Genomic DNA, 19,529 nt, shown 5'->3' on the forward strand with positions numbered 1-19,529 from the left:
AATCACTGTTGCCCAGATACAAGTCTTAGAGCAAGAAACACCCCTAGAGACTGCAGAAGTCAAACTGAACCCTCACTTAAAAGTGAAGTTACACACACAAAGACAACTAAAAATTATCAGCACATTTCTAATGTATCTCACGCAATACTTGAATACCTGTTTCAACCTGGTTGGTCTACAAGCAGTCATCTTGGCATCAAGGGGAAAAAGACAAAAGTGCTAAATGTAGGATTTCACTGAATACTTACAATTATCATATTTATTTCACTGTTGAATTCTTCTGTTGCTGAAAGGTTGTCATGCAGCACTATCTCACCATATGGCAACACACTCAATTCCCAGGGGCACATACTTATAAGACCATAACATGTCAGGCCCCTTGAATAAATTAGAACAATTATGCAAAATAATAATACTGCAATGATGAGATACATTAACAAATGAAAGTGGTGCTGTTCATGAAATGCTGTGAAAATAAATTCCACACATCACTGCGGTCATCATCATCATCAAAATGCAAAGCAACAAAAGTAAAACATCACAGTGCCCTTCAGCAACTGGAGTTTTAAGAATGGAGAAAGGGGTTGCAAGGGAGCAAAGTCTCTTTTACTAATGTTCAGTGAAAGTATTATAAAATATTACAGAAAGAGGAAGTAACTTTAAAAGCAGCTAAACATCTACCCATGCAAACCCTTTACACAGACCATCAGTGTTAAATTGAGAGCTCCCACTACACATCTCTTTTAAAATTATGAAGCACAGTTGTAAAATATGTACCGCATACAGTCTCAGACCAACTCAGATAGAATTGTGTGATTTCTCAGAAGTTTTCTTACAGATTTATTTGTCCTTGATCAAAAGGCATTAGATAGAAAGGGGAGAGGCGACAAAAATCAATACCATCTGGTTTTCCCAGTCATCCCTCTAAAGGCAAAGTCTCAATTCATCCTTCTTTGCTTTTAACCCTCTATCCCCTAAAGTTTCTCCAAGCAGGGGAAAGAAAATTGAATTATGCTCCAGTTACTATATCATAATGAACAAATGCCTTTTAGATAGTAGAGAGTTAAATATTACTAATCCACTTCTAAACATTTCATCTTTCTACTAGGTGAACTTTTTTTTTTAACATTTCAGCAGCAAGTAATGCTTTTGTTCTACACCAGAGAAAATAAAACTGGCACAAGAGGCTAGGGGATACTGCAGCAGTAGCATGTAGCCAGCCTGAGAAATCCCAATACTTGCAAACAGCAGCTGTTTGGGATTTAAAAAAATACGACATTTTGTAGCATCATCTCTACAACAACCTAACTGAAAAGATGACAGTATTGTTCCCAGCAACATTTAGCTCTGGCTCAATTTCAGCATTCTCAGCTATAATGTAAGCTATTTTCATGGATGAAGGCTTGCACATTCACTTTAAAGAACTTAAATAATTCTCGCTTGCAAAAGCATCGATAAAAACAATCCGTAAGATGAACGTGAAACTTCTCTAAACCCTGACTAAATGCACTGATGATTCACACCCATGCTCCCCTTCTGAAACAGAAAATGGTTCATTATAGCAAAACTTAGTAGAAATGCAGGTATTTTTATAAGTATTACCATCACTTGCTCCCACACACGAGGGAAAAAGCAAACTCACTTGAATACATGGTATTAGGTAATAAATGTTTGAATAAATTGGATATTAAGTGTACAAGTAATAACAGTAAACACCTGAAGCGCTCAGGCAGTTGAATATGAAAAGCTTTGAGAAAGAAGTTTCTAATGTACATTTGTACTAAAGCCCACTCCACAACTCTTGAACAGATGAGAAGATTTCAGAGAGGTCTTTGTAAGTACCTAAGCTGAGATTCTAAATAGCAAGGAACAAGAGTAGCTAGAATTGGAGAATTAAGTCCCCAGGAAATGGTGAGAAACTGCTGAAAGTTTTGCCCTTAAAGTAACTTGGTGCGCCTGTAAACTCTCAGTAAAATAATTAAGAATAAAATGATGTATATCTACAGAAAACACCTATTAGAGCCTGGAATTGTCCAGGCTATGCTTATTCTTCCAAGTTTCTTCTATCCATTTATGGGTCAGGATATATTTCAATTACCTCATCTCATTATCTACTACTTTTTTTTTTAAGGCCTTTTAATATTCAAAATGCTCAAACATCTATCCAAGATAGCTTTTTTATGCTTACTGGGTGAGAGGATTCTAAGTAGCACATAAAACAAAAGAATGTATGAGTAAAGCTGTCTGCTAAGCACTGCTGAAGAAACCAACATAGAAGTTCGTCTATTTTTGTATTTCTTTAGTATCTTAAAAGAATTGTTATCTGAATTGTGCAGAAGGTAATTAACCAATCCAAGTTAGCACTTTTATACTTGTTACAAATAAAAATCAGAGGACCATGTTCTACAGTAAAATGACCCAATGTGTGACTCAACAACAGTGTAGTTGGTTTTAAAGCCCATTTTAAACATCAGTAATGAACTTGATAGAACAGCAAATTATCTTAAATTGAGGGTTTTGGTTGGTTTTGTTTCAGGGCGGGAAAAGTGCATCTGCACTTGTGTAAAAAATGAAGCGAGGCACATACAAAATTTTTAAGGATATTAATTTTGCTACCCAGTTTGAAAGGAAATGCTTCCACAGTCAAAACAGTACACCACAAAATGAAGCAGGAAGTGAACTAACCTTTTGAAATCTTCTTTACTGAAGAAAAACTAGAAAGTTTCACAGCCAAATTAAGACTTCAGTTTTAAAATAATTTATTCGGTCACATAAATACTTTGTAACATTTGCATGTTCCCTTTTTCACATCCTTGGCACACAATATAGCTCTTAACTTGTACAAAACTAGTGTAAACATCCATGGAAAAGGAAAGGAAAGCCGGTTGACATACATAAACATTCAATAAATAGCAAAAGGAGTGAATAATTGATGGTAAAGATAATGTAATTTCACTTGAATGTTTAATTAAAAGAACCTTAAATTTTTTAAAAAATAGTGAATTAAAACTCCATTTTTCCATCTTTCTACAATTTTTGCATTTAATCAGATACACAACAATTCTTTAGTTCAAATTCTTGAATGAACAACAGCAATTCAATGCAGTTGTATTACTTGAGGCATTGATAGTTTCGGTTCACATACAGAAGGTTACAAAACAGTATTTGCAGGTTAGTGGCTTTGGACAGCACAACTTCTGAACTCCCACACCTCATTCCAGCACGACATTAAGATGTGCCTTAATGAGCATTAGTGTATAATCTGTTCTTGACAAAGACGACATCGGACAGATGCTGTCGGACACCTGGGTAATGCTGGATGTGGTTGAACCAACGAGACACATTAAGGTATTTCTCCTTTTCTTGCACTGTGAGGTCCACCTGCATGGGGAATAAATACAAGGCACCAGTAACACTAGGCACTGCATCATTAGAGTAATAACATGTGATAAGGTGAAATAAAAGTGGATTGTTTTACAAATTATTTAAACTCAACTAACTTGTTACAGTCCAGCAGTGTTCTATCCTAATTTCACACAGTAAAACTCAAATCCATAATATGTATGGAAATTAAATCTACTCAAAGGAAGAGACTGGAGGTGGAATATAAGTTGCATGACAGAGAGGTAGGAAAAGCTTGCATGAATTTAATGCATCTCTCTATTCATGTGGTCAGGATACAGTACAGGACAGTGAAGGGAAGAGTTCCACAACATGCACAACCCTTTCATGTTCATTTAGCAGACACAGTCTTGTCTCACAGGCAAAGTGACTACTTCATGTTTCAAGGTTTATTTTAAGTACAGGAGTAAGCTTTTTCCAGGCAATTTCAAACTGGATAGGATTATTAGAAATTGTTTTGTACTACTATTGCTCAAAATGGAATAGTTACTAAGAATCAGCATAACTTAACTGCTCAGATCTGCTAGCTTTCATTATTAAGATAGCAATGGCATTACTCAAATTACAACAGTAAAACAAACTGGAAACCTGCCCATAAAAATATTCAAAGTACTATCACACAGAACAGCTTCAAGATCAATCAGGAAGAAGTCTCTATCACGCTATTGCAACAGCTCCTTGTCACTGAATATGTGGCTAAGATTAATGCAGAGCTTCAAGCCTATACTTAATCAGAAGACTGGCTTAGGCAAAGTTATCTACAGTTACAAATCCAAATTCTACCTTTAAAAGTCTTTCAAATTTAGGTCAGCAGCACCCTCAAAGCTTTACTACAAAGTCTGTTATTGCTTTGGAGTCTTTCAAGCCAGCTGTAGAACTATTCCCATCTTGTATCACCTGTACTACTATTCTTGATTAGCAATTTTATGTCTTCTTATTTCTCTGTAATCAAGTTGGCTTATCAGTTTAGACCATAATCTCTTTTCTCACATTAACATACTACAACTGAACTACAAACGGGGCAGTTCTCAAAACAGACTATAAAACCTCCCTCAGAAACAAAATGTGATGCTCACATCAGCTCCCCTATCCTATCTCACCAATACTGAAACCAATCAGTGCAGGATTCACCTCACTTCATTTTCAGTTAGCCAATTAACCATCAAGCTTAACTTAAATCTTAACAATGTTGGTAGTCAACAAAAAAGGGCACATCTGCACAGGACAGTTTTACCAGAAAAATAATGATCTAGACATGTCCAATATTTTTCATGTTTAGATTTCTAATGCTAATCAAGGTTAATCTCCTCAAAAGCTAAACAGATGGTGTATTCTTTACACTTTGTTCTACAAACACTAGATTTTATGGATGCTGCAGGTTCACTCAAAATTTGGTTTTGGGCACAAGACAGCTGGAAAAAAACCTGTTTCAACAAACTTTGGCTCACAGAAAGAGCTAAACATACTCATTTACAGATATTCAGGCGTATGAGTAAAAAGCTGCTCTTTAAACCCTCGTCTTTCACCTTGTGACATGCTGCCCTTTTGATTTCAGGAGTTTCCTATCTTATTTGCTGCTTCTCCTTGCTGTTCTCTTACACAGCCCAGCACTTGGCTTAGAACTGGGAAGCTTTAAACATGTAGCAGCAAAAAGACTGTAAGGATATATACTAGAAGATGAACCAGTGGAAAAATACTGAGTGAGGGAGAAGAATTTCAAGGAGTTGCAGAAGGGAATTCTAAACCAATGGAACATAGCATTAAAGCTCAATTAATGGGGAGTTAGGAGCATAGTAACTGTGGCAGTAACCAAAAGGCAGGGATCTTGCAGCTGCTCCTAAACCCAAGTAGCTGCTCTTCCTAAGGAATGTACCTGCCAGAATACAAGCACAGCACTACAGATGTATTTCCTTCTGCAATTTCGTACTGTTATGAACCCCAGTTCAGGCATATGAGAAAATCTGCTCTTCTTGCGGCTGGCATGGAAATGTAAACATTGTTCCTACAGTTGTATAGTCTGATAGAAATGCACAGAAAAACCATAAAAATCAGCCACATATTTTGGGAAAGATGCTTTTGATCACCTGCAGTGTATTGTAATTAATGGTGGCTGGATGCTGATGCTTGATATGAACCTGGGGGACCATTTACAAAGTAACACAGAGCGTGAAAAGAACAATGTATGTCCTCTAAGGCAACCTAAAACTACTGGAAGAAAGGTATTTAAGTATGGGCAAATACTAAAATACTAAAACTTTAAGTTCCTTGAGTTTACAGTAACGTTTTTTGAAGTCTTTACTGGATGAACATCTGGTTATGGAAAGGCTGAGCTAAATTTTATATTTTGCAGCAGATACAGTATTTCCTTCACATAATCTTTTACTGGTAATTCTCGATCTTCACGTTTCTCCAATGTAAATCAAAAATAAAAGTCTGGAAAACTAGTCCTCTTCCATTCTGTTAGTGTAGTGAAAAAACATCTGAAGGGCAAAACAGACAGCTATGCTAATAATAAGACCCCTTTTTGTACTCTAGGCACAACAAGCGAGATATTTTTACTTATTTACATAATGTACTCTATCAGTGAAATATATTAAAAAGCACTTTGTGGCATGCTCTACTTTTTACTCTGAACATAACTCTTAGGTTAATTGTTTAGAGATCACTTCCATGGCATTTTTTACAACATTTTGTTAGATGGGTATTTTCTGTTCTTCCTCATTAAATTAGATAATTCCCCCAAGTTAAGAAAGGCTGCTGTTCTGCTGTTAAAATAATTATTTGCTATTAAAGCAATTATTTTAATAGCAAAGAAGCAGACACTTAATTTGACAGACTTTTTTTTCTTTCATGTCATGAAAAAAAAAAGTCTTTTTCTTCCACCACAAAGCTCAATGAGGGGCACCAAGGTGGTTATCATACCATGCAACTTTAAGAGTTTCTGAAAGGGCTAAAAATACACAAGCTTTAATTATATTTTCTTTCTGTAGCATTGGGGATGCAAGCATAAAGCCCCATTCCCACAACCTGCAGGTCACGAAAAATCTAAAAATACCTGCCTACATATGAACCTCTTCAGTGTCAAGACAAGGATAGATACTATCTGACTTTTTAAACTTAGTCTTTAGATAGGGGAGAAAGACAAAATAACCCAACATCTGGATAGTATATTTAAGACATACATGTTCTTTCATATAGTTCTGTCTAATTTTCTGCTGTTAAATGAATAAGCTCAAAATCACATCTTTTTTTTTAAGTTAAAACTGCTTCTTTTGCAATTCAGTTGAAGAACCATTTTTAGCATCACTGCTTAGAAGAAAAGCCTGTTACCTCAGTACTAAAATAAGCAGCATATCAGCGAGTCTTAACAAAAGCCATGGCAGTCTGTTTATTACAGGAAATGTTCCTTATGGAAAAAATAACTCCAAAATAAACTACTATTGTAGTTTATTATAGTTATTTATAACCCCTTGAAATTCTTCTCCCTCAGTCTCATTACAGTTCAATATTAGTGGTTCTGACTCAAGGACAACTGCTTAGTTTGTTCTGTGCTTGATCATATTTGGTTTGACACCAAAATTTTGACTGAGGCATCTTCCATTTGCAGATATAAACTTCACCCATAAGTAATTTTCCAGACCTTTTTAAAGAAATTTTCAAGTCAGACATATAGATTTGAGACCACTTCCTTGGTTCTGACAACATTTTTGAAGTATAAAAGTAGATCAATCATCATATTGATTATTTCTCTTGAAATAAAACTGGACTTGTGCTAGTCAAAAAAATTTAAGAATGAAGACATCTGGAAACTTTAAAAAAAAATAATTTAAAGATCCCCCAGATTAGAAAACAAGTTAATTACCACAGGAGGAATTTAATGCTTACTGATTGCCTAAGCTAACCTCAAGCAATGCTCCTACATTCAAGTTTTTGCTGCAATCTATGCTTTAACCTAGTAGAATTTTATTGTCCACATTTATCCATATATGTATTTCTGGAATTAAAGTGTCTATAAGACAACAATATTAATATTACATATACAGAGACATCAATTATATATGACAATGTAGATTATATTGATTGAAAAGGCAGTATCAAGCATTATATTTTTTTTCTGTTTGTGACCTATATTATGATGCAGAAAAGCATGTACTATTTAGTTCCTGCCTTATTACTATGAGTGTGTATTTCTAATTAAAAGACCCAAACCAGATTCTGGGTGCAAGAACCCTGAAACACTACCTGTGAATCTGATTCTCACTGACTGAAATATTTTTTTCCCACAATATGGATTTTTAAACACATTGCACTATTATGTTTATTAGGATAACTAGAAGGGACAAGGAGAACAGAAGGCACACAGCTGCAGAATTAAGGGTTGCTGCTGTTCAGTAAACAAAGTGTCAGGTCAAATGCATGAGCCTGGACAGTGAAGAACCAGACTCCAGAAACCCTCCTGGATAATGGGAAGGGCAAAATGAAGATGGGAGGGGGGAATGAATACAACGATGCATGATCTATACTCAAGGAAACAAGACACCACAGGTGAAGAACTGAGCTATAGGAGTGGCTGGTCTTAAAAACTTTTCCATTGAAATGTGCATAGGAAGGGTTTTAAACTTTTTTTACTTGGCTTATTCAGGATGACCATGGTATGCCAGAAGTATTTACAGTATCCTATCACTAATGTCTGTGTTAGCATGTAGTTTTTAGCCTATCAAAGGCAAATATGAACCTTTAAGGTACTACCAGTGATGTTTTTAGATCAAATTTCTGGGTAACTTGATGGACAGCAAGATCTGTGGGTTTGCCCTATGCCCCATGTCTCCCATTTCTACCTCCTTTCTTAAAGCACCATAGGAAACATGTACTGATATTTTTGCACAATGCTTAGCTGAAGCAGTGGTGGATATCACAAACTCCTTCTCTGAACCACTTCAAATGAGGAGATACAGCAGCTTTCCCTGATTCCCCCATTAAGCTTAGGGCAGAGCAGCAGGTTCTCTTCTGATTATAAAAAAAAATAAATTAAAAAGACAAAAAAAAAAACCAACACAAGATTCTACAGTTCAAGATCCTACCTCTATATGTTTATCAATTCTGAAACCTTCAAAATACATGTAATTCCTAGTTAGTAGCTTCTAGATTTTCATATTTATTTAGAACAGTCACCCCGTTGCTTGCCCTTTATACCCTTCTGATTCAGAAAATTACCTTTGATGAAATCAAACATTCAGAAACAGATGCTGTACTATAAACTTGTCCCAAGTAGTGTCTGGATGGTTGCAGGCACACAGGAGCACCAAGTCATTTGTTTTTACCATCTGTTCTATTTCCCAAAGCAATAACTTGTATCTTTTCATCTTGATTAGGTGGTCTACTCTAGAGCAAACTCTAAATTTAAAATACGCTTGGATTTTCCCTTGCCAAGTTTTTTTTTTTTAAAGTCTCATTTGAACTTGTACTCTCTAACAGAATATACAATCATATTTTTAGAAAATACTTACAGCCTTTTTTATGTCAGCATATCATATGTGAAAGGTAACCCATTCTGCCACTGTAATCAACACATCTATCTTACTGCTTAAGATATTTTACAAGGTAAATATGATTTAACAGAATTAGTTCTATGTGACTTACTCTAGCAGGTTTTCAAAAACCTTTTGAAACGAAGCTTCCCTCTGCTCTACTTGACTCTTATTTGAACTTTTACTCCTGGACAGTCAAGACACAGATACGTAAGTTTCCTTTCATTTCTGGTAGAATTTCACGACTTGATTGCTCCTCCCCTCTGCTTCCATTTTGAAATGTATTCTTCTACACTTCTCCCAGAGCTCTGCTTTTAATTGTATAAAAGTAACCATTCACCCAGTTGATTGAATTCAATTCTCAGACACACATGCATTTGTCAGAGGCATCTTCTTCTAATTATCCTCACTCCCTCCCTTAATTTTCTAATGTAAAACTGACTGATTTCATCTTTTCCTAAGAATTAAGAAGACCTTTTTATGTGAGTCCTTTGACTTCTTCCCACTCAGAGAATGACAATGGCTCATTTACAAACACATTCCAGCTACCAAAATGCAAATAGCTTCTACTGCTTTATCTTTAAATTAGCACTTGGGGATCAGAACTGAAGGTGCACCAATTTTTAAGCACTTCACAGTAGTCTGAGTGGACTACAAATAATCTCAACATCTTCCCCACTTAGAACAAATTTATTGTTGGCATGGGTTTTTTTTTTCATTTTCCTCCTAAGCACCAGCTCCCCATGTTATTTTCATATTATGTACCTTATCAAGTCTTATCCCTTTAGTCTGGAAACACAAATGACAATTGTTATGTCTCAAACTTTTTTATATGCATTAAAGAGCTTAATTTACATGCATTTGTACTTCTCTAATACTAACAAAGTTAATAGTTTCAGTTCTGGCACATCCTTTCAGCTTCATTTATCTATTTGCCCATGTACTTCTGTAACTGCAGTTCAGCAATGTTTTAGACTTGAAAAGGCAAGAGTCCTTAATTATAGAAACACAGGGATAGGTATCATCCTTGCTATATTTTGCAGAGGAAACTAAAGCGTTCTGACACTACAGGTATTTCGATACCAGCTAAATATTAAAGGATAAAATGAAAAACCTGAAAACAAATTTTATCTTCCTCTATTCTGTTAGTTAACCTCTACAACAATAAAATGCCCCTTAGATAAATAACAACTATGATAGTTGCACATATAAAAATGATGCAAGTAATGCTTACCATGATATGATGCAATCCATAGTACATCAAAATGTCTGCTAAGGTAAAAATGTTTCCTGCAAGGTAGACTTTATCTTCAAGGTGCATGTTAAGATCCTAAAAAGGAAAAAGCCATTACACTGCTGTAGTATTTACTTTATGAAATGATATATTAAGGCAGCTGTTAAAAAGAATAGAAATTTCCTCTGGAGACCATGCATATAAAATAAACATAATTTTTAAGTTATCCTAACTCAGCAAACAAAACAAATAATAAAAGAAAAAAGTCTAGAAAGTAAGTGATAAGTTAATAAAATAAAATATCAATCTTTAACAGTGAGAATTAGGTAAAATTTAAATGCTGGTCTCTAAACAAAGTAGTTTATACATAGTGAAATTTTTGTAAATGCAAATGCAATTGATCTTAAGCTGACTCGACTGAAATACTTTCAAGTCTGTCTTTTCTTGGCTTCAAATTACTGCAATTCAAAAATTAGGAGAGTTGTGTATTTATTATGAGTGTATATTCAAATGTTTAAAATCTGATTAATAGAAAATGCAGTCCTATGACAAAAGGACAGCATACTGTTCTCCCAGCAGCAGCAATGCCTGTCCTCCAGGACTCCATGCAGCTGGTCAGCAAGGCTCTGGAGCACCAAACGTCTAAGAACCAGGGAAGCACACAGGAATAGTGGGGTGGGAGACAAGGTGTTTCAACCTTGATGCTGGTAACTTGATACCCATCAGCTGCTATCACTTGACACCTGCTTTTATTAATGCTGAAATTACTGCTAGCAATTCTTTGTGACTAATATTGTTAATTCTGCTGCTGTCCAAGTCTCTGAGAGAATTTCAGCATTTTAAGACCATCTCTCAACTGTTCCAGATCAGAAGCTATCGGGGGGGTAGTAGGTGGTTTCTGTTCAGGTTCAGTAAATAATTATTTCAAATGCCTATTAACAGAAAGACACATTTTCATGGCTTTTTGTATGCAGCCATTCTCTGCCAAAAACCAAGAGGCTGACAGGCTCACTGTTGCTCGAGTTTATCATTCTGAGGACACAGGCACCACACAGCAGCTCCACCTCTTTTGCCTGTCCTTCCTCTTCTCCAAATCTTACCTACTTGTCATCCAATTTATACACCTTTTGCCCCCCCACCCTTTTCTCTAAAGAACTGTAACAATAAAATTATCTACTTTAACCTGCATAAGCCAGCTTTGGTTTTACAACATTATTTTCAGACATCCACAAAAACAGTTTCCCAGCTTTCCCTTGGATTTGGAAATTCCCCTCATCTGAAGGAAAAAAAAGATGCACATAACATCTGCTTAAGCCTCTCCCTTCCCCTGACCTAGAAACAGAGGTAAGCAGCTTAAATGTAACTAAGATTTTAAAAAATTTTAATTTTTCAGTCTCAATTACAGCAAATTCCATTTTCAGACATTTTATTGAAAAAACAAGTCTTTGGCAAGGAGAAAGGGGTTAATGCTTAGTGAACAATTAAAAAATTATATTTGGCCTTTAGCATGTTTTTGTGGTTACACAATTTTACTGATAAAGGGATTTCCTATAATGCATATATAGAAAATAAACCAAGACCAAAACACAAAAGTAGAATGTTGAGACTTTAAGACATCTAACCTTGCATTTGCTTTTGACAAGTTCGACTCCATTAAGCCACCTTACTATTCTCTGATAACCTGTTCATGACAGGACTCCTGTACTTCTGTAATATCTGAACATCCCCATGTCTGCTTTGATTTCTTTTATTAGAGCAAATCAGGGAAACATATTAACCCCTGCATAGTTAAAATTCGGCAAGGTCAACTGCCCCTGGCTATGCAGCTTCTTTTCTTTAGACTGGTTTACTGCTTTGTTCATGTTAGTGGGTGCTCAAATTACCTCAAACATGTAACTACAGTTCTGTGGCATTTCCTACAATGCAACACAAATGAAAATCCAGTGTTAAGAAGAAAAAACTTGCAGGAAGAAAAAAACCCCAACACTAAAGATCTGCTTTACTAGAAAAAAAACCAAAAACCACAAACTTGTCTGTTTTGAAACAAATTCTCTGACCAGCATTTTTCAATTCAATTAACCAGAAATTCCACACGCATTATAATGAAAACTAACACAGCTGAAATTATATCTTCTCCCCCTCCTCCTCTCTTCTTCTTAGCTTAGGCTACAGAATCAGGATTTTGTAAAGGAAAAAGCTCATTATCTTCGAAGGTATCATCACCACAGTTATATACCTGCTGAAAATTTTGGATTTCTGCATCAAAGAAATTACAGCATGCTAATTCTGAGTTTTATATGGCATATGTACACTCAAAATAGTCATCAATAAAAAAATCCTAAAACTTTAAAGGCAAGGTAAGCCATTATAGCGTGAACAATTATTTATTCTAGTTCATCAAATTTTATGAAGTCAGTTAACTGAGCAAATTAAATTTAACAAAAATGGTTTAGTCTTGTATAAATTAGCATTAGTTTACAATTCTGTTTTTGAACATGTACTTCTCTCCCCTAAAATATAGACAGATATTTTGATTTCATTCTGCAAGTCACACTAATTCAGAAACACCGTATTTTTTCATGTGCATTAGGCACATTTAGTTAATCTTGCCGCATGGGTTGTGCTTCCCATGGATGATTATATTACTGGCTAATAGCCAAATGTGCTAAAATTCCTGAAAGTCAAGTTTGCTCAAGTGAAGACTGTATTAAAGCGAAAGAGTGTTCCAGTCCTGGAGAGATTAATGAAAATATGAACACAAAACTCTATACAACTTCTATCACATGCAGGAAATTCAGGTCTGCTGGCTGCCGTCTGAATAATTTGTCTTTCATCTACTGAACACCACTACTTAAATGAATTGCATATATATAAACCCAGGATTAAAAGACCAAGATAGTCCTGGAAGTTGCTTGTAACTATATAAACTTACTGTTGCATTCCCTCAGGAAACTCTCAAATTTCAGACAGATAGTTAAGGTATAGCTGCATTACAATGCATTAACATACACTGAACAACTGCAGCAATTCAAACACCATTTTGAGGGGGAGAAAAGCAACAGAAAGAGTTGTTGCATTATTTATGGACTAACTGATGTATTTCCATTTGCTTGTTCTATGGGAAAAAAAATCCAATTTACAGCCTGTATCTAGCAACAGCTCAATGCATCCCACTCAGAGCACACTTCTGAGCAAGCCCAGCTTTGCCTACTGCCTGTTAAATATGCAATTCAATGGCCCCTAATCCATTTAATCTGCTCAGGCCACTGAATCCCTGCCAGTCACTGCCAGTTGTGACAGCGGCTCAGATAAGGAACAGTTGCCTCTTAGGACAACTCAGGAGCTTCCAATGGACCCAATCACACTCGGATTTTGTTCTGGATATTTTGCCCACAACACCCTGCTGGTGTACGTGCTTCTTGTACACACAGATGTCCTGTCCTTTCAGTCAGCAAGATTCCCGAGGTCATTTATGCCCTAAATGCTTTTATGTCTCTCACACCATGCAAAGACAAAAAGCTGAGCAGTCCCAAACGTTTCAGGAAAGCCCCTGACAATGCAGAACACAAGAAAGGGTTTCTGCAGCCACATCCAAGAAAAGCAGAACTACACTTTTGATACACAGACATATTTTTAATTCTCATGCAAGACTCTTCTCTCTAACTGGCAAACTATGAGCTAAACCTGTTCTGGAAGAATATTATATTACTGAGTTTCCTGTAAAAGAAGAAAAATAATCAACAAATGTTGTTGCAATATTAAAAATTCAATCTTTAAACCTGTAAGTGTGCAAAAAAAAAAAAACTGTACAGAGCTGTGGATTAATGGCATGAACAGAGCATGGATTAGCCTGCTTTGCACCTGCGGAAACAGTAATTTTTCAAGCAAGCACATTAAACAGAAATTACAGCTCTCTTATTCAGATTTCTATTTGGATTTCATTACTACAGCCAGGCAGCACAGGAGACTGCGATAAAGCTAATTGAAATCATGGAACATTGTTCTGTATGAGACACTGGAAGTAGTACACAAAGACTCTTAGTTATTATCCTTCATAGAACAGAGGTTTCTACATTTATGTGGATGCTTTTATATGAATTTAACAAGCTACCAGTTATTTGTCAGAAGTTTCTGAAGATGGTGTATGAGGGGGGAAGAATCCTCAGGTTTAAAATATCTAAAATTGATAAAGCAGAGACATTAAAATTTCCTGAACAGAATTCACTAACACCTAAGTAGACATTTGATGGCACAGAGAAACAGAAAAACCACTGGTTATCCTGCATAACAAGTCAGAAATTTTCAGATTTTTTTCCCTATGCAGCTTAATTTACCACTAACTAAACATCAAAGAAACAAAAGATTATACTCCTTCGCCCTGTGGAAAAGAAAATTAATATAATGCACTGTATATTATGCTATCACTGATATTGACATTCATCATTCCTATGGACCTGCTGAGGAACAGATCTGGAGCAAAAGTACTGCTCCCAGTTATTTTGTGAAGTACAGAAGCACAAATCAAAATTAGACAAAACTCAACAAGCCCTTTATTGGTCCATTCTGAACACAGTGGCATTTGCTCTGGATGAATATAAAAACCCTGGTTGAGATGGTCTGTTTCACCATAATTTTCCTGCCAAGTAACAGCTTTAGGCAACACATTAGTAAGAACAATTTAACAACCTATTTTCACAAAGCAAACAGAAAATCCTTCCCGTTCAAATTAACAAACATGAAATCAGTTATTTACTGACATTTTGTAGAACCACATCAGTTAAGGGTTAAATAGAGGCAGCCTAAAGTTTATAGCAGAAGTTACTGAACTGTTTTTCGCACAGCTTATTATAAAATTGTGGCTCTAGGCTGCAACCGTCCCAAGACTGCCATTGTGTATTCCAGACACGTTGTAAAACTACAGCCTCAGACTTCCCTCCCTATTTTAGTTCTTCTTTTTTTTTCACCCATACTCCCTTTTGGCACAGTATACTTTAATGGTAGGCTGCCCCTTTTCTGATTAATCATGGTGGCAAGAGAACAAATTACAAAAAAAAAGCTCTTAATTGCTATACTATGAAATTATTAGTGCTGAAACAATTCCACAGCAGCCTTGTATTAAAATAAATTCTGGTTATTCAACACTTGCTTTAAAAAAATCCACAGAAAAACTTCTGAATGCACTTAAAGGCAGAGATTCTCTCTAAACTAACACTGATTGTTTCTCAGCAAGGAAATTTTGCTTTGCTTGGAAACACTTGATATATCTACATACTTGTATTTCAGCATATTGCCTTTTCTACAGAACCAGTGTCACTAAGGCCAAAGATGGAAAGAGATCCCCGCTCCAGTAGGAAACTGCCATATCTCTGCATCTGGTTTTAATGCTCCACTGCAGTTCTGCAAATACTCTTGCATATGCTGACACTGCAGATATTGTCCCTGAAACCATCCTGAGCAGATAAATTTTGTTATAACAAGACAGAAAACTTGCTTTTGGTTTTTACGAAAGGCAAGAGAGGCAAATGGAAGTTAGTTATTTATTCTCATGTGGTTTTCTTACAGTTTGGGAGAACAGAAAGCATCACAAGTTTCAAGTTTGTTCAAAGAATGACTGAAACTCTGTGACACTTGTCATAAAAGTTTAGACAACAAGGACCTCCATGGGCCACCTCATCATACCGCAGCTAAACCTGAAGTTAAATCCTGATTAGTCAGTGCCTCCTTCAATCAGGTTCTAAAAATCCTAAAGGGTAGACAGTTTTCATGCTGTATCTGTAGAGTAAGCATGACTGTGAAGGTTTTGATAGCATTTGCACATAGAAAGTAAGAGCAGATATGTTACAAATAGAGAAGCAATGTAAACAAACTCAGGGTTAACCAAAGGAAGGTATTCCCCAGATACAATGAATCCAAGATAACACAGATTATATGGCGTTCAAGTGAGAGAAACGGTTTGTCAGGGTTTTCACCAAGTTGGTAGGTAATGCAGGCACCATCAGCCTCAAGATCAAGAGGGCTATCAGCTCAAAGAGTAACAAAGAGTTGTTTTGTAACACTTTAATTTTTCCTTTATTTTAAGTAACAGTGTTAATACTGCTTCAGATAATCTTTGGTTTCTGCACACCTTGTCAGAGTCAGAAGTTATTAGGCCTCTGCCAGGTTCAAGTAGAGTCAACCTTGCAGCTCACAAATTTCTAAACTCAGACTCACTGGCAGCACTGACCAACGGAACATTTAAAACATACCATCCAGCTAAAAGATACTTTTAAAACTAGAAAAAATAAACACTTTAAAAAGTGATTGAATTTCACTGCTCTTTTATACATACTTTGTAAACAGTGCTTAACAGTGTAAAGCAAATTTTCTCTTCAAGTTGTTCCCACAAGACTGCAAAAATACTTATTACCAGTCGCAAGGAGTAAGGAATATAGAGTAAGTTTTACTATCTGCTCCTTGTCATCTGCCTGCTCAAACAACAAGGGGGACCCTCGAGATGCTCTTTCCTTCCTCCACCTGTATAAGAGGAAGTAAGCTTCAGCCTACAATAAATGTTTAATAACAGCAGACCAAGGACTCCACACAAAGTCACTCACTGTTAAGGACACTTCTGTAGAGGTTCCTTTATGATTTCAGTTTTCACATGCAATTCTGTCCAGTACCTCCTTTTAGCATCAATAATAATTACCATAGCATCACGTATGGCCTGTATCCCATAACTGCCACATCATTAAGAATAGCTCTTAAAACAAACAGAGGAGTGTTATCCTGGAATTCAACACCAACTTTCTTATAACCAAGGGTTTATGAAGATAGTAACAAACTGGTGCCTCACACAGGCAGCTGAACAGCCTCTAAACTGTGGGGAACACCCTTCACAATTTACAGCCATTGAGCACTGCAAGAGCTCTGCTTCATTTATGTTACAGTTTTAGCTGTTCTCCCGTTTCAGGTTGCTGGGGTATTTTTGTCAATAAAAGTGAAAAGCAGCAAGAGGAATAAAAGCCAGTACTTAGTCATACTGTCAAGCCCTTAGCATTTGTTAAATTTTATTAATTGGATGCTCATATACACATTAGCACTGTAATTTTCTTCAAGGTCTAGTCATTCCAAAATTCAGTGCCAAGGGAACTAAGCACTCCTCACCTTCAGAATTGTTCTGGTATCCTCCTTGCTGGAGCCTCCATTGACCCGGGTCACTCTGTATTCCAGCCACTGCTGCACCACAGCCTTCTCCTCAGCAGTGCTCCCCAGCAGTTGGTCCTTCCTGGCCTGCCTGACCAGGTGGGCAGCGATGGTCATCAACCCCCTCAGCCCAGGGCCATTGTTGGTTTGCAGAACAGGAATCTGGAAGTGGAAACACAAGCGGAGGACTAAACAAATAATTGAAGAAAGCAGTCTCCATATGAATGACTATTGGCTTTTTATGCTCCCTCAGAACTTAGAAGCATTCATGGTAAAGGTGATGCCATCAAAACCAAGTCTGTGCTGTCCTCTTTTTGCTCTTTGGGGTGTTTTATTTTCAATTTTTACAGAAGAACATGAACAAACCAGGACACCCTTAGCTCCAATTAAACCGATTCTGCCAATATCAGGCAAAAATAGCATTGCTTGTTCTAACACTGTCAGAAATCTTATTGACTTCTAACTCATTTCCCAATTCAGGACTCTGACTTCAGACTGTGAAGTCAGTAGCATCCAACTTCTCTCTGAGCAGGCAAGCTGCAGTAACCACACCTCCTGAAAAGCTTATTCCTACACACTGCACTATTCCAAAAGGCCCTGAACAGCACTCAGGAGCTCACTGGTACCAGCAGGACAACACAGCACACCTCCAGCCCTAGCCATGATGTCTTTGTGTTCAACCGTGGGAAGGGAAACTGGATCATCACCTCAAGAAATGAATGAGGGAGCTGGAACTCACTGCAATGGGCTGAAGCCCACTCAGGCATTTATGACATAAAATGAAAGAAACTGAAAAAACTGCAACACTCTTTCTTTTAAAGTATTTGACCACACAGAGGAGTCTGTTTATGTCCAGATTTATTTAATCTAAGCTGCAAGTTGAACGCATAATATTATTTTTGTACTTGTATCAAGAGTCTTCCACTACTATTAAGTTTTTTTTTTCCAGTGAGCATCCAGCCAGAAAAACTACACACAGACATAGTTACTTGAATTTTTCTGCATTATGCTTTATGGTAATAGCACTAAAACACCAGCTGGGCTGGAAAATAATTAAGGCAGTTTTTGCAACTGAAGAACACACATAGATATTCAGGACTCAAATCTTAAACAGTCAATTCAAAATCCCCAAAACACAAGACAACTGCAGAGCTTCATTTCTCAGCCAATCTTCTCCAGGAGGGAGGATCAAACAAAGGGCTCACAAATTTATGACACTCCCAGCTCTAAATTGCATTTTCCATGCCTCAGATGCCTCTTAAACAATGCAACCTAATGCTTCCATACCAACTTTGAAACACCAAGACATCTAGAACCATAGGATTATCAAAGGTGGAAAGGACCTTTAAGATCATACAGTAAAGCATCCACCCAGCACTGCCACTGAAACCCTAAATCACTGAATCACCACTCAGTGCCACATCCAGACAGTTCTCAAACATCTCCAGGGATGGTGACTCCACCACTTCCCTGGGCAACCTGCTCCAATGCCTGAGCACCACAGGAGGAAAAAACATTTCCTAATATCTAATCTGAATCTCCCCTTTCTCAGTTTAGGCCATTTTCTCTGGCCCTCTCACTGCAGGCACAGTAGACAGATCAACTCTCACCCCATTACAACTTCGTATCAGGTAGGAGTACTCTAAAGAATAAAATATTAAACACGTCCTCAATACAGACATCTTCCTATTAATAAAATACCACAATTTTCTTCCCACGTAATTCAATCAAGATAGCACAGGCACAGGGAAAGGAAAGCGCTGAAAGAACAAGTATAAACCAAATCGAAATCCCTTCCATGACACACGATGATCCTTCCCACAAGCAGAGGGAAGGAGTTTCCAGAACCTACAGGCTCGCAGGCAGCGAGGCCCTACAGCATCGACAACATATGGCGAGGGAATGGCTGGAGAGAGCACAGGTGAGACCTCACTCAAGGAGACGTCGGCTGGGCCGGTATGCGGGGAGCCGCAGCCACGTTCACATCGGTGTCTGAGGGGAATTGCCGGGGAGGGGGAAGCTCAGAGGGAAGCAGTCACTGGGGAAAAGAGACCAGAGGACGCCCGCCCTCCCACGCGCGTCGCCACTGCCACCCGCTCCAGGCTCCTCCTCGCTCCCTTCACCTTCCGCTCCCCCTGGACGCCGTACTTGTTCCCGCCCGGCAGCCCCGGCAGCCCCAGCAG

At 37.3% G+C, this 19,529-nt stretch overlaps 1 protein-coding gene across 1 annotated transcript; it reads right to left on the minus strand.

Moving 5' to 3' along the window:
• Positions 1–2,735: 2,735 nt before the first annotated feature.
• EEF1E1 (eukaryotic translation elongation factor 1 epsilon 1) lies at positions 2,736–19,523 on the minus strand. The gene is made up of 4 exons (XM_005424915.2): positions 19,470–19,523; positions 17,308–17,508; positions 10,165–10,260; positions 2,736–3,381 (listed from the first exon to the last, which is right to left on the minus strand). The coding sequence occupies exons 2-4, from the start codon at positions 17,461–17,463 to the stop codon at positions 3,241–3,243; spliced, it is 393 nt and encodes a 130-aa protein (XP_005424972.1). The 5' UTR covers positions 17,464–17,508; positions 19,470–19,523; the 3' UTR covers positions 2,736–3,240.
• Between the last annotated feature and the right edge of the window lie 6 nt (positions 19,524–19,529).

This window comes from Geospiza fortis, unplaced genomic scaffold (genome assembly GCF_000277835.1).
Source record: "Geospiza fortis unplaced genomic scaffold, GeoFor_1.0 scaffold219, whole genome shotgun sequence".
NCBI classification, from domain to species: Eukaryota; Metazoa; Chordata; class Aves; order Passeriformes; family Thraupidae; genus Geospiza; species Geospiza fortis.